The 16519-nt window shown below is 41.5% G+C and overlaps 1 protein-coding gene across 1 annotated transcript; it reads left to right on the forward strand.

Annotated features, from left to right (window-relative positions):
* The first annotated feature begins 1152 nt into the window (after positions 1-1152).
* On the forward strand, positions 1153-11242 carry gtf3c4 (general transcription factor IIIC, polypeptide 4). Its single transcript, XM_034206317.1, has 5 exons — positions 1153-1495; positions 5915-7654; positions 8561-8691; positions 9065-9153; positions 11020-11242. The coding sequence occupies exons 1-5, from the start codon at positions 1181-1183 to the stop codon at positions 11082-11084; spliced, it is 2340 nt and encodes a 779-aa protein (XP_034062208.1). The 5' UTR covers positions 1153-1180; the 3' UTR covers positions 11085-11242.
* The last annotated feature ends 5277 nt before the right edge of the window (positions 11243-16519 follow it).

A 16519-nucleotide genomic window follows, 5' to 3' on the forward strand; every position in this document is an offset into this window, starting at 1 on the left:
ATATTTTGTTTTCCTTTTCCATTATTTTCCTCTTAAATGTAACTGTGGTTTGTCACTACCAATAACTTGAGGCAAATGAAATATAAAAATAGACAAAAGACACATTTATGAAAGCAGTTCCAACATGTAAATTATACTAATTGCTTATATGCATAGCGAGCGTATGTATGGGTAATTACAACACTCATTAATGTAACATATCTGTGCAAGGTTATTGATTGTGATTCCTTCAGATGTTTGCTGACAGTCTGTCGGGGGGGTGAAGGCAGATTGATTGGCACTCAATTGAAGTGCATAGTTAAGGGCAATATTTCAGAGATCAGGGATGTTTCTTCCATGTTTGATCCAGTGCTAGTTTTCCTTATAGCTACAAAGGGTTAAAGATGTTTTTTGATACACCTCTTTCATATTTTCACATTACCATACCTACACCTCTGAACAAAAGCAGTATAGTCCAACATACTTTCATCTGCTTATATTGAGACCTGTATCAACTAAACATTTACACCGTCTACAGTTAAACAACTTAAGGGGTCTGTATAATCATGTAAGTAGAAAAATAAATCTTAATCAATTATATTGGATGACGACCCCTCTCATCATTTTGTGGATTATTTTAACCCTATGCAAAATATACTTTTTAGGCAAATAAAAGATGAAGAAAATGTATACAATTTTGCATATACTGTGGCATTTAACTGGTCATGGTTTCCACCTAATAATTCATATTTGGTTTGCAGAGTACAGTTGACTTGGAGCACATTTAAATATATGGTTTCAGTTAAAAGCACATTTTCAGGGTTATTCAAACTGACACATTTGTTATTTAAAATAAAAAACAATATCACACAATATGACATACACATAGATTAGTCAGGTAGCCTACACCTTACTAAATGCATTGTCCATTACAACAGTCCTGCAATAAAAGGATTTCTAACATTATTAATTATTATTATTAAAAATATAGAAAACAAAATATTAAAATTGAGAATGGATGCAAATATAAATGTGTTATACTTATTTAATACTGTTTAAACAGCTGTGATAATTAGTCTGACCTGCCAGAATTAAACATTAATGTTGACATCAAACACAGTGCACTATTTAACACCGCGGAGGAAGTGCCTCCTTCCTCCCCTCCCGCGCTCACCGACGTCACTTCCTCCGCAGGGAAAACATGGCGGCTGCCAGTCAGTCGGCTTCGATGCCTTCTCTGCCTAGAAATGTAGTGATTAAAACAGAGCCAGAGGATGAGGATACTCTCGTGATAAGCCCGGTGGATGTACCGATTAAGCGGGACCCCGTGCTCTCACTCATCGCCCCGGTCAGCGGGCTGCAGCCGCTCACATGGTCTCAGGATCACCGCCTGGCTGTGAGCACCACCAGCTCCGTGTCGCTGCTTGAGCTGGTGTGTGATGTGCAAAGCAACAAACAGGAGCTCACGCTGCACCGGACCTCCATCCCCGTCCCGACAGAAGCCACGAAGATGCGGGTAAATATCCACCAGTGTACTGTCCGATAAAGGAAACAACATGTAGCACTGTAAAGTTAGCATGGCAAGGGAAGAAGTTGATGGAGGCGTGTGGCGCAGTGGACTAGTGCGTTGGTGTTCGGATCAGGGGGTCACAGGTTCAAACCCAGTCAGCATGTCGTTGTGTCCCTGGGCAAGACCCTTCACCCCAACATTGTTCCTGTGGGGATTGTCCACAGTATTGAGTATGTAAGTCGCTTTGGATAAAAGCGTCTAACAAGTAACATGTAATGTAATGTAATAGGACTTGAGCATGTAAACATTGAGGCTGGAAGCTGAACCTGCCACTAGGACAGCATCTGTCAACATATGATACTGTGTGTTAGGATACAACAACAACAACAAACAATGCACTGCTGTCTACAGCTGCAGGGTACGAATCTGTTGCCTACATATGGAGGGTAAAATAAGCTATTTCCAAATTTGAAAGGAATAGTGCTATTCTCCATGAACTGGCTAGAGTCTGTCCTAACAAGCAACAGTATCATGGATTGTATTGAATTAGAGCTGTGTAAAGTCACCTAAACAAAATGATATCAGTTGAAGTGTTACAGTTTACCTGTTCAAAAAGCTGTTCTATCCACCCATCTCTCACAAAGACACCAGACTATCGACAAAAAGGCAATGTTTACCTTGCAGAACAAGTTTAAAACACTGGTCTACCACTATCTTGTTGATTAGTTTGTTTGTATTATTGTTTGACTTTTCGTACTTTTAAGGGTTAATTTGGATTAACCAAAGCAAGCTGAAAAGACTGTTTTGGTCAAAGGAGTCTGGTTGCTTTGAAGGGCTTCTGTTCCCCATCAGAAAGGCTGTCTTGACGTATTTACACTGGCGTACAGCAGATGAATCTGAAAAAAGCCTATTAGAATCAAACTCTTCCCGTACATCTTCCAGTGAAGATCAAACACCAGAGTGAAGTAACGATAAGTAAAACCCATTGATCGTAAAGAGGTTGCACGCTCGTGAACTGTTAGCGCCGGAACCTCGCAACGGGGTAACTGCGGAGCGCATTTGGGCATAAGATGAGGTTTGAGTCTGCGTGATCTGCGTGTAGGGAGAGGCGGCAGCCATATCATTAGCTAACTAGCTAGATCTAATGGATTTGGACATAAATGCGAGTGAAGTATAACCGGACGCGAGAGAGAGATCAGCACCTGCAGCTCTGCCCGCTGTGAGGGACCGGTGAGTGGAGCAAAACACACCTTTAGACCTAACATACTTGGCTATGGCACTGTCGTATACATTGAATTATTCCATTTGATAATATGTAATCAACTTAGGCACCCCTCCCAGAAAAAAAGAAATTACAATAAATATATTCATAACTCAAATTCCCATATTCGGATGCCTGAATAATTTCGAATATTCGATTAAACATTCCCATCCGTAGTCCAAACGCGCTACAACGGCCCAAAAACATTTCCATTTGATGAGACGCGCTGCAGCCTTAGAAACGATGCAAATGTAAAAACTGAATTGTGCTAAAACACATGCAAATTAAGATGTTTAAGGTTTTCTAAATGCTGCAGCACATTACATTACATGTCACTTGTTAGGCGCTTTTATCCAAAGCAACTTATATACTCAAGACCAGAGGTGGGGACTCGAGTCACATGACTTGATTCGATTCCAACTCGAGTCACATGTTTTTGGACTTGAGACTTGCTTGACTAACATTGATAAAAGACTTGACTTGACTTGGTATTCATGACTTGAGACTTGACTTAAGCTTGAGACAGATGACTTGAAAGGAATATATAAATATTTGTTTTTGTATTGAGATATTACGTTTATTATTATATTACGTTTTTTCTAAATGTGATTATAGCGCCATACGCGCAAACCTGGCAACCCACTAGAAGGCAGGAGTCTCAGTTAACATGGCAGCGGCTAGCTTTACTCCAAAAATAGTCAAGTTTGGATTCAAGGATTATTTTGTCGATGACGGTAATAAGAAGAGAACAGCGGTATGCCGGGTCTGCAGCATAAAGATCAGTGACACGACCACCACAACATCCAACTTCATTCGTCACTACAAAAAAAAAAATCCACAGAGAAAGGTGCATGTGTTGTGTTAGCTAGAAAGCTAACGTTAAGTTTAAGCTACGTTAGACTTGGTTTCAAATCGATTAAGCAAAGAGACAAAACGGTAAATGAACACTAGAACCGCCAAGGGATTCATTTAGAGAGAGAGAGAGAGAGAGAGAGAGAGAGAGAGAGAGAGAGAGAGAGAGAGAGAGAGAGAGAGAGAGAGAGAAGAGAGAGAGAGCGAGAGATAGATATAGAGAGAGAGAGAGAGAGCACTCTCTCTCTCTCTCTCTCTCTCTCTCTCTTCTCTCTCTCTCTCTCTCTCCTCTCTCTCTCTCTCTCTCTTCTCTCTCTCTCTCTCTCTCTCTCTCTCTCTCTCTCTCTCTCTCTCTCTCTCTCTCTCTCTCTCTCTCTCTCTCTCTCTCTCTCTCTCTCTCTCTCTCTTCTCTCTCTCTCTCTCTCTCTCTCTCTCTCTCTCTCTTCTCTCTCTCCTCTCTCTCTCCTCTCTCTCTCTCTCTCTCTCTCTCTCTCTCTCTCTCTCTGTTTCTATTCTCTTCTCTCTCTGTTTCTATTCTCTACTCTCTCTTCTTCCTTCTCTAGAGAGAGAGAGAGAGACTTTTGAATAATGTAGTTCATCTACTTTTAGTAGTTTGTTTTAATGATGTTGTTTTTGTTTGTAGAAGTGCATCATTCTTTGATTTATTGTAAAATGAATATTTTTGATCTGTTACTTATGATGATGATAAACTGAAGCAATTTCTAAATTATCCCAATTATAAATAGTTTATAAGGAAATTATGAAGAGCAACAAATTAAATGATTTGAAAATGATATCTATGTAGGTGCTGACGCTGTTGGCGGTTCTAGTGTTAACAGAAATTTAAATTAAATATGTGTAATGGAAAATGCCATATGTGATTTTCTTACCTGGAATTCTGCCTTTTTGAACAGACTTTTTGAGTCCGAGCTATAGTGTCTGCAGTTCTAGGGTTCATATGAATCTAATATGATTGTCATCGGTCTAAATTAGATTTCAAATGATTAACTGTGTATGTAATGAAGATCATAGTGTGGGTTGAATTCATTTTCATAACCACTGTCTTTTAACTGATTTAAATGCGGAAACTGGGCTTATTCATCAGAATTTCGTATGACTTGACTTGCTTGACCTGAGCAATGACTTGACTTGACTTGCTTGACTCTCATCACAGTGACTTGGGACTTGCTTGATACTTGTAGGTCAAGACTTGAGACTTGCTCATGACTTGCACATGTAGGACTTACTCCCACCTCTGCTCAATACTGTGGGCAATCCCAGCAGGAGCCATTTGGGGTGAAGTGTCTTGCCCAGGGACACAACTGCTGACTGCAGTGGGGTTTGAACTGAACCCTGATCCGAACACCAAGGCACAACCCACTGCACCACACGTTTCTCCAAGTGGAAATGTTTTGGGCCGTTGAAGCGCGTTCGGCCACCTTAAATATCACTGCTAAAGCGAGTGTAACACTAGTGTGTCCAAAAATCCATTACAGGTTATATCTTAATAAAATCTGTAAGTCTGTTGGAGTAGAGTTTCTAATGTTTGTCTACTTGTTAGGCAACCTGTGTAAACATGCCTCAGATACACAGCCAGGCTACTATTCACTTGTGTTCTATTAGATTGGCAGTGGTGGATGCTTCTGTATTTTTATTATTTACTAAAGTGAAAGATAATTTAACGAGAAGACATACAAATGAAAACAGAAACTGAAAAACAATTTTGCTGAGGTAAATCTGTCTCCGCAGCTGCTCTGGTTTGTAAACATGATTGTTTATAGGTTCATCTCCACTCCAAAAAATCCACTTGGCAGAAAAAATAGTGGATGAAACTGAATTTTTATAATCCACTAGGCGCAGTGGCAGACAGGCAGAGTTGTTTCCAGCTGTCATTTTATAGATATGATTAACTGCTTGTAAATAGAAGGGCTACAGCAGGGAGCAGTAGATGATGGCACCCAAAGAGGTCACATCTGTCAGCTGATAGTGCTGCATCATCCATCTGCATGCACATCGTGTTCCCATGGCAGTGGCATGATACCGGAGGAATATGTTTTCAGTTTGATTTGTTTGTCAACAGGTTTACTGAAAAACTACCGGTCCAGTTTTCACGGGTCAAGGAAGAAACCATTACATATTTGAGCGGATCCAATAAAGGATACAACAATTAGTATTCACTTTCGTTAACAATGCAAAATAGGGAATAGCCTTGTCGAAGGACTATGCTCTCCTTTTTATTATCTTATCAGCTAAAATGACTAGCTAATGTTTTCTGACCATATGTTTTACATTGGTTTTTTGTCACGTTGAAGGTAGGACCATCAGCAGAGCAGGCTGCAGCGATGGAGAAGTTCTCTACACATCCGGACCCAACAATAAGGCAACTTTTTTTGGCCGACAGAGCGATGAACCCATCAATAGGACTGCACAAAGGAATGAAATACGCCAGTTGGTCTCCGTTAGGTTGTGACTCTAACGGGCGCTGTCTGCTCGCTTGCCTAACACTAGACCACAGACTGACCATTCACAACAGTTACAAGCGTCTTGAGTGGAAAATGCTAGAAGATCTTACCAAAAAGTATAGCGAGAGGCTAAAGCAGCGAGGCTACTCCAAAAAAGACAACATTCCTCCACAGACGTCCCTGCTGCACTTTGACGAGCTGCAGCGGCGCTTCAGAATGCAAACCCCTCTGAGGATGGAGTGGTCGAGCGTTTACACGACCAAACAGGTTCAGCCGGACAACACGTGTGAAAACATAGAGATGGTCCTCCTCGCCGTCCTAATGGAAAACGGCGACGTAGTTTTGTGGAAGTTTGTGTTGCCTTTTTTAGAAACTTCAGATGTTGAGTTTTATGACGTTGTCGAGTCAGGTGTGAATCGTCCCAGCGACTTGGCGTGGTGGGAGTATGACGGCACCGATCGGCGTATGAGTGGCCTGATCGTGGGCAGCGAGGTGGGACCCGTCAAGATTGTTCCGGTCAGCCTGGCGGGAGTGAAGGGCTACTTCACCCTCCGACACCCTGTCATCCTCTGGAAGGAGTGCGATGAGATCGCCGTGGAAAACCTCAAATGTGTGCCGATGATCCACCCGATCCAGAAGACCAGCTGCAGTCTCATCGTAGCCTCGCGCGGCTGCTACGTCTTTTGGTGTTTGCTCATGATTTCGCCAGCCGGACTGAATGTGCACAACTCTCACGTTGCAGGGCTGCACTCGCTCCCCGTGGTCTCGCTAGCGATCAGTCAGCACGGAGTCTCGGTGTACACATGTTCTGTAGACGGGTGGATTAAAAAGCTGACACCGACATTTGCAGGGAACACTTTGATATTCAATCAAGAGGACATGTTGCGACCTGAGAACCTCTCAGGGAGGAAGATACATGGGATTGCGGTGAGCCACAACGGAGCCTACATTGCGCTCACCAGCTCACAAGGTATGGTCGGCGGCTTTCACCCAGTTAGCAAGACTTACCAGGTGCACTTTGTGACCCTGAAAGCGCCAGAAACGGCAGCAGCATTGCTGCTCAAGTCCCCCGCACAGAACTTGCACAAAACAGCTGACCTGCTTGATCTCGTGAGGTGGCAAATTTTGAAAAACAAGTGCATTCCGACATCGCTGCTGGAAGAAATCGATCAAAAGATCCAGGAAGTAGACTCGCCTTACTTCTGGCGTTTAAAGCTCTTCCTGGTGAGGACACTTTACCAGTCGCTACAGGAGCCTCCCACAGATCACCGCTGGAAACCAACACTCGAGGAGAACAAAGTCTTCATAAGGGAAGAGGAAGAGGGAGAAGGAACGGACGGAGAAGACGCTGCTAAAGAGAAAAGTGAGCCTGTTGGTAAAGTAGTAAAACAGGAGAAGGATAATCTGAAGGAGCAGATTGAGGAGGTGCAGGCTTGGATCAGTTCTGTAGAGAGCCACATTATGAGGGAAAACATGAAGAAGGTGCTGGGCGTGGTTTACCTCAACACCTGGATTACTCAGAACACCAGCATCCCCACCTGTGGCCTGGTGGAGTTCCTCTCCAGAGACTCCAACGACAGAGCTTCAGAGGTAACACTCAGGGACTCACATTATCATTATTCAACCCCTTAGTGTCCTTTACCAGTATCTCACAATTGCATCAGTGGCTGCAATTCAGAAAACATACATAGACTCCCTATAATGGTTTAATTGCTTATTTGTCTGTTTTAAGGTAATGAACTACAGTCATATCTTAAATTGGTATGAAAACACTAAACACTTTTTAGTCTATTTAGGAAGCTATTGCCGTAAGTTTTTTAAATCATATTAGATTATGTAAAGTATAATTCATCAGGTGAAAATACCAACAATCTTCGGAAAGCCTCTTCTGCTGCTGATAAGCTCTGATTTTTAGAAAGGTGTATTATGGCTAGTGTAGGTTAAAGAAACAACAACGGAGCTTTTAAAGAGGTGTAATATTCTGAGAACTTTTCCAAAAATGTCCAAGCCTTGAGTCATTAATTTACAACTTGGATATTTTGTGAGATTCAAGTGTTAAATGTGTTCAAGAAAATCTAGACTAACATCGAAATGTATTTATTTTTGCTAGATCTGATTCCCCATTATCATTAGTTCCTCCCCTCCAGGCATTATACACAGCAAGCAGTGGTTTGATGAGATTGAACAAAGCGATGTGGTTCCGCTCCTAAAATAAATGTTTGTATCTTCATCTTGTACATTTTGGATTATAATTCTAGATATTTTTATTATCTAGCAAATTAATTTATTATTGCAGAGAATATGGAGGTTTTCTTTGGAATTTGCGAGTTTAAATCTGAGAAATGATTTGACTAGTATCCCCCTTCATATATTTGTTTTCGGCCCTGACGAGATTAGCGCTCTACTCCCATTCATACTCTTACCATTACACAAGTTGGATGCCTTCACTTACACCCTCTGACTCTGTGTGTGTGTGTGCTGTATCATCCTCCTCAGGTCCTGATTGGCCACATCAAGAACAAGATGAACAAGCAGTCGTTCTCTGAGCGCTGCAGCCTGTGTCAGGAGGTGCTGCCCTTCTCGGACCACAAACAAGCCATCTGTAAAAACGGTCACATGTGGCTCAGGTATGGAGATCAAATCCTTAAAATCACATCGACTAACAAGATGTTTTTTTACATTAGCTTTCGCCTCACTACGTGCCTGACAGGATATGAATTGAAGCTTAATGCCTTCTTTGACGGTTTATTTACCTTTGCGGAACAGTAATCAAGCCTCCCACCTTTTGATATTTACCCATGCGCCACTCTCGTCGTCTCATAAATATCATCTGTCAAACATCGCTTCTGCCTTCTCGCGAGCTAGAGCGCGGTGGGCACTGAGAGGGAAATCTGTGCCGTCAGGTGTACCTCAGCGTTGTTCCTGCTCTAGTTTTTTGTCTGTGTGCATGTCTCGGTCCCTGGCAGCCAGCTCTAATGCCTCCCTCTCACTCTCCTCTAGGTGTGTGTTGTCATACCAGGCCTGCCAGAAGCTGACGTTCAGACGCTGCCTCCTGCTGGATACCATCTCCAGACTGCCAGAGCCCGAGGGTAAGCAACACTCTCCGTCTCTCCGCACCTCCAGTTTCAGACTCTCCGTCAGCCGTTTCCTCCTGCCAACCTTCAACGTGGGCCTTCGTACCGCTTGACAATATGGATTTCGAGGCAGTCGTAAAATTCCTACCGATGAATGAAAATGTGTAGAAGAAATTAGCTGTTTGTTAAAAAACATTTCTGATGCCACATTGCATCCTAAAAATTGCGAGTAAACACACTGGACAGAAAGCTCAGGTCTTATCTCATCATCTGCTTTCCGTTGATGCTTCCCTTTCCAATGTTTGACAAATGTATTCTCGTCCCAATTTAGTTTAAGTTTCTTCCAACTCTAAGTAAAATGCAAACTAACCCTTTTATTTGACAACAGCGAAACATGTACTTGTAATAAACACGTAGCCCTAATTGAGTTTCGCTACTTGGGCAGATGCACAAGCCAAAAAGTCTCATGCATTTCTCAAGAATCTCTCATTATTCCAACTTTTCAGAACCAGAAAAAGAGGATTTCTCAGACACGTATATGCGCAACAGAGTTTCTAATTGGCATTTTTTTTTTATATGCAAGCGTGTGGATGACAAAGACTCCAGACATGGAAAGTATCTGGCAGGATAACAGGAAAGATCAATACACTACACAAGGCGATACATCCTTGTGTTATAGATAATTCCATCCAAAGCCTGCACTATAGGTTCCAGGTTATTAAAGTGCATAAGGCCATTTAACAGTGTGAACCCAGACTGATTGATTTGATCCGTCAATCATTTCTGTGGTCTTTATAGTCGATACACAGGAGTGTTATTAAACTTGGAGATTAGCATGAGTCGCTTTAACTTAAATGTATTTATCTCAATCAGTCCTCAGCACATAACGATCAGTCGTCATATGAGCGCAACATCGGGTGAAAACGGATCCATAACTATGCCAATAAGATACATGACGTTAAATCAATTATTTATCATAATTGGACTCTGAAAAGCGTATTTATTTACCGTGAACCATGTATTACGGTGGTGACAGTTAAGGAAGAAAACCCACTCTTCCTAGTGTTTGAGAATTGGCTTAATCTGGCAGCTAACATTCATCCCAGGTCTTTATCGACCTTCAGCCCCTGTAGGACTCCTCTGGTCGTTCCAGCCTATCACCGCTACAGACTGACGGGTCTGTGCCCCTCTGGCATCTGTCATAGATCTGTCAGATTCAACATCATCCCAGCTCCTGTCTCAAAGCATCTCCCAGATTTTAGCCATCTTCTTTATTTGTTTTTTTCATCATGTTGTCCAGTCATCGGTCGGTGAATGATATGTCAGGAAGGACATTTCTTTAATTTGGCACAACTGTCCTCTTGGGTTCTGTGACCTTACAAAACACGTTTTTGGCCATAACTCAAAGATTTCATACAAATATCTAATGGCATGAAATTATGAAGTCATGGCATTTTGGAACGACATGGATGTGAACTGCGACTTCACTGGTTGGCTTAGGTATCAAACAACAAGGCCGTAATTCTAGTTTAGTCCTAATTTTTATATTATTTACTATTTACTGTCTGACCTAATAAGTGAATGTATATGAAATTGTCATTGTCACCTGAAGGTTGCTTTTATTTGAGGTCGGTTTTTACACACTGTTATCGCGACCAGGATATACATAAACCATGAAACAATGTTTGTCTTTTTGGAAGTGGAGACATCTTTCTTTACAATTTTTGCTAGATGTTGCGATATAATAACGTACTACATCCCACGTAGAAGAATCAGTAGTTATATTTGATATAAAGCCCGAACTTGGTAGTTGTTACATTGTTGTGTCATGGCTACACAGTCTTTATTTACATGTTAATAAGCCTTGTTGTCTCCTCACAGATCCAGAGTGGATCAGGAAGGTTCTGCTGGGGCCATGTACGCTCTGCGACTCGCCCATGATCTAGAGCTGACCGATAAGAGGAACCTCAGGGCTTTCCCTGCGACCTTCAGAGTTTCCCGCTCTGACGCAGGGTCCACATCACTGCTACCATTTGATTTTTGTTCATATTTGTATTACTTTATATTGGGTTCTTAAAAGTGCAAATAAAAGGCTTTGATTATACGTTCTAAGTCTTATTTCCTCATAACCTCCAGAGGAACTGATTCTGCCTGCCATGGCTTTAAATTAATATTTCACTAAGGTAAAACATTTTGGACTCAAACTTTACAGATTATATTATTTCCTCCGTTCTAAAATAAATTCCCAGTCAGTGTTTGCACAAGGATGCAAAGAAAGAAAGTTTAAAACGTGCTTATATGTGGAGGGTTCTATTATTCAGCAGGACTTCAGGGCACCATAAATAAGCTTCCTCATTTTCCTTATGTTGACTTTATTTCCGAGCCTTTGGTGTAGTTTTTATTGCAAGTAAGTGGAACTTACTCTGCTAGTCCTATTTTAGTTTTTTTTTCCTCTTTTTTTTGAATGCAACAAATAATACACTCTGAATAATACATACTCTGGAAAAAACTCAACATACCTACTTTAATTGGCACTGTAAAACAATTTCCAAGCTCTGGGATGGGAGGAGGAGGGTGGTGCTCAGTCATTCTCTCAGATGAGGACTTCCGCTAATGTAAACGCAGAAGAGAAGCAGCGGCGAGGTGGATGAGATGAGCAAGAGGCAGGAAGAAAGCGAAAAGTGTGCTTAAAATCCCGGCGCGGTCCCCCGTGGGAGTGCGTTGTAATGAGATTCAGCAGTAATGAGGGACAGAACATGGCGCCAGATGTGATTCTAATTCTAATCAAGGAGGGGAGGGTGGCGCTCATGGGGGGGGGGGGGGGGGGGGGTAGAGAGTATATTGTTAAATACAATTAACCCTTTTCTCATATTTGGAGAGGAAAAACGGCTGAAGGCAGCTCAGCGCCATGTTCTCGGCCCCGGCTCCTTGTTTTGGAGACATGGAGGTCGACGGCCGGTGATCAAAGGTGGACCTGAGAGACGGGGGGGGGCGGCAGAGCCTCTCCCACCCCTTACATCAGCAGCCCGGCAGAGGTGGGGTGGGGTCCGCCCTCCCTCTGGTGTCACTGGAGATGATAGCCTGCCCCGGGGCGAGGGGAGAGGAGAGAGCTCGGCTTCCAAACACAGGACCAAGCACATGAAAGGGGAACTCCACATTTTATTCCTTTTAAACCCCACATTTCTTCACCCACTGGTGGCATTTACTGGCCCAAGACTCCGAGTGAAGATTCCTTCCTTTTGGGGAAGAAAGGGATGTCTCTGGCTTTCTAGAAAGTGAATCATTTATCACATTATCCTGTTTGGAATAGTGGAAAGATTAGTTTTAATTAGTACAGCTGCAGGGGCAAGGGGGTGAAAACAATACCAGTAAAATATACTATTAAGTAGATTTACTTCTTGATTTAAGATAATGATAATCAACTTAAACAACTCTTGACACTTTTGAAGATTTTGAAGAGTTCTACTAGCCGTTAGTTGAGCCTGATCTTACAGTAAATTCAAGCCTCCATTGCAAAGATATCATCTCATGTGTACCATGTGGACTTAAACATGCCTATTGTTTCTTTTAAAATACTTGCAAGACATAATCATAAATGTTGACCCAAGCGACACTTATTAGCGTATGCCAGAGCTTTTGATAACATCTCATTCCTCAGAAAGAAGGAGTCAAGTGATGTATCCTCAATTTTAGCTAAAAGACAAGTTAATAAAGTGGGGTAAAACATGTATTTTATGTGTAACTATAACACCTAGTTTTCCTCGCACTGAGACACTGATTTCCTGGCTTTATTTTATCTGGGCACAAACACAAAATGACTTTTCCTTTTTTGTTAAATTCAAAACCACTCCTCAACATCACTTTCAGTTCATTCTGTACGATCGGTTTTGTCCAATGTTGCTAATCTGACATGTGACGTTTCCCAACCTTAACTATAACCTTTGCAAAAAAAGTAGATTTACGGTGTACTTGGTTTAATTGTGGTGAAATGTGGTATCCATCGGATGTTTAACATAACCCTTTCTTTCAGATTCTTTAACAAAGCAATAGAAGTTCAAAAGAAAGCCTGAATCCTCCTGATTGTGCCAAAGCAGCAGAACTGTAAGCTAACCTCTCTTTGGTGAAAACGAGCTGAGTTCAGCACTTCATTAAAACGGCTTAATAACCATTTCCGGACCTCTCCAAATAGCACAATTTAACGGCGAAGCTAAAGAAACTAAGCGCCTTGTAATGAGCTGTGTCTATAGGAGCGGTGTTTGGTGCCTTCATGGCTGCCGGGTTTCTTTTTCCCAGCCTGGGGATTTGGTGCTTCGTTTGTCAAGTGGAAGTGGCTCTTCAGGTTGTAATGTTGCTGTCACTGATAGGTGGAGACCAGCACTGTTACAGAGGTTAGCCGTGTTTGGTTGATCCTCCTCCTGCTTTAATATAATAATCCGCCAAAGTGCAGCTCCACTCGTAATTACCTGCTTCCCCTCCCTTTCTCTCCCACTGTCTTTGCTCTCAACACTTCAAACGGGGGATTTTTCTCTTTGCATACAATATTTATATCCTTTATGTCAGTGGCTGGCTGCCATAAAACATTCATGCCACCTTTTCACTCCTTAATTCCATGTGATATTCCTTTTGTTTTGTTTAGATTTGATTTTGAACATGATACGTCCCACCGTATTCTCTCAAGAGTATCAATTCATTGTTGCTTCGGAATATTCCGGTTTACATTGTAAAACGTGGCACCTGCTTGACATGTGACTGCATCACCTGGTGGGATCACAATGTTGTTATAAACCTGCTGCTTTCAGAAGTCGCCTGTTGATTCTTTGTTCATTTTGTCACAGTTTGTGATGATAAACGCCATGAGGTAACACCAATTTGTCAAACATCAGAGAAGAAATGGTCTACACAGAGGTAGCTTTCTTTTGATATCTCCAGTTGTTTCCTTGTGTTGACGTGCCTTTACAGAGTAGTGCAGGGATGAAGCATTTGTGTAGGCTATCCTGAAAGTTGGCATCGTAAGTAATTGGATATTTGATTATAGCAGAAAAATAAGATCTGCGGCCAACATATTTATGATACTTGCACGTTTTGTTTAGTACGATATTTTTTACATATTAACACCAGATGTATAATCTTAGAAGCCTAAATGTAATCTCTAGATGTAAAAAGCTAACGTTATAAACAAACAACATGACTTCATGTTAACATCGCTAAGCTAAAGGCGGCTAATGGTGGGCGTTTATTCAGGCTCTTGTTTTGCAAACGTCCTTTTTTGAGAAACCTTTAAAACATTCACATGTGGGGTATTTTGTACGTATTTTCTATGTAGAAACATTTTTTTCTTCATAAAGAAAAGCATCGACTTTGAAACGAGCTAACGAGAAGTGTGAATGCTAACTAAATGCTAACTTCAGCAGCTGCTCCTCCTCCACCCACCCCTGTGTTTCTAAAGTCTTCTAAACTGAACAGCAAACCCCCCCCCCCCCCCTAACTTGTTGGTGCTAATGAAGTCAGTATGCAGGGTTGTCTTCTGCTCTCTGTGATCTAATGGGGTGAACATGGTTGTCTAACTGGTTGACTCCCCCGACTCTGCCGTCCCCAGGGAGCCGAAAGAGCGAGGGAGGGAGGGCACTGACCCGAGACCAGCAGAGGGCTTGTGCGGGGGGGATAGAGAAGGGGGAGGTTGCATGTCCATCATTAGAGTCACTATTTGTTCCCGGCTTTGAGGGCACTGGAGTGGAACTAATACTGAACAGCAGAATGGACATGGAGAGGGAGGGACACTTTTTACTGCTACATTAATTAAACTCATTCTCAACATGCTTCCCGTCTCCTCTCCTCCTGCTGGAGTTAAGTAGATCCTGGGTTGCTTTAACCTTTTCTGACGTTAAGCACTTCATCCCTCACTGATGAGAAGTGAGTACATTTACTCGAGTACTGTGACTTAGTACAATTTTACGGTACGTATATTACTAGGGCTGGAACTAATGGTGATTTTCATGGTTTAGCTATTATTTCTGAAGTCTTACTGTTCCGACATCAGTTTCTAGATCTATATCTGTTTTTTTAACCAACCAACAGTTCAATGATTTTGGATTAAACATGAACTAAAAGAAATTCTCATAACAGAAAAGCTGGAACAAAAGAATGTTTGGTGCTTGCAGGACTTCATCAATAGTTAATGGATTGTCAAAAATGTGTTATTGTTTCAGCGATAAACTACAATTATTTACTAGTTACTTTCGCAGATTTAGATGAAACATGAAATAAGCTCATACAATAGTATTTGATTATTTTTTTAGGGTTTTAGAAACAACTAGAACAAAAATCACACCAGTTTGTCTCAGTATAATTACATAATACTAATCAAAGTCAGGCTGATAACCCTCTTCTATCTTCAGTTTGAAAGATTTTCGCGTCCCTAATTTTAAGTGATGTAGCTCAATGTTATGAAAATAAAAATGAAGATAGTGTATGCACACCCAAATGATTTATCGTGTGTAAGGTGATGCACCCTAAACAATTATTGAGTGAAGCTCCAACCATGGCCGGATTAGCAACCAGGCAGAGCGGGCAGACCCTCGGGGGGCCCTTAGGTTCCTGTTTCACCTCGTGGCAATTATTTGTGGTGATTTCATTATTTTCAGATTTGTTAGTTAAAGGTCTTGAAAACATATTTTCCCTATCAACAGCTAACGGTTGGTCTCAGGTTATGTCCTAAACGTCCACATACCAATCACTGTTAGACAACATTTGAATCAAAATGTGTTTTCTTATTTTTCAGCCCACTGCAAAGCAAATGCGATCAAACCGCAGACACACTGTCCCCGTAGAGCTAGAGTTTCTGAGCATTAACTTTGAAAAGACAATAACAAAATGCCTTTTTCAGAAATGTGATTGTTGCTTATTTAGTCATGAATATTTAATGGTATAGAGAAAGACTTCGACTGTGTTTTGCATCTAGCAACAAAGCACAATAAATATGAAATTTAAGGGGCCTCAAGGATGTGAAACCTAGTTGATCGGCTGCAATCGAGTTAACAAAAACGAACTATTAATAACTAAGGAGTACATTAACAATGCACAGATGGAGGGGACTGGCTCTAGCTTGATTTCAATATTAACGACTATCGGGTATACTAATCATGTTTTAACAGTTTGCTTAAATTATGCTTCCATATGGAAAAACTGCTCGTATGATTCAGTCTCTTGGATGAAAGGCACCTCCTTACTATGCAGATTTATGCATAATTTGTTAAAAAACATATTTGTTCCACGTCAAAACAACCAAGGATCTATCACGACATGACAGTCACTCAAAAATAACTTTTTTTGATAAGTAACAAGCAAAAAAAAGGCGTCTGAACGAGCCATATTGGATCTCCAA

Source organism: Gymnodraco acuticeps, unplaced genomic scaffold (assembly GCF_902827175.1).
Source record: "Gymnodraco acuticeps unplaced genomic scaffold, fGymAcu1.1, whole genome shotgun sequence".
In the NCBI taxonomy this organism is placed as follows: domain Eukaryota; kingdom Metazoa; phylum Chordata; class Actinopteri; order Perciformes; family Bathydraconidae; genus Gymnodraco; species Gymnodraco acuticeps.

Excerpts from the sequence above, each read along its gene's own strand:
- gtf3c4 (XM_034206317.1), top strand. The coding sequence starts at position 1,181 with ATGGCGGCTGCCAGTCAGTCGGCTTCGATGCCTTCTCTGCCTAGAAAT. Across the intron at positions 1,496-5,914 it reads CAGAAGCCACGAAGATGCGG|GTAGGACCATCAGCAGAGCA; the intron begins GTAAATATCCAC and ends GTCACGTTGAAG. Across the intron at positions 7,655-8,560 it reads CCAACGACAGAGCTTCAGAG|GTCCTGATTGGCCACATCAA; the intron begins GTAACACTCAGG and ends CATCCTCCTCAG.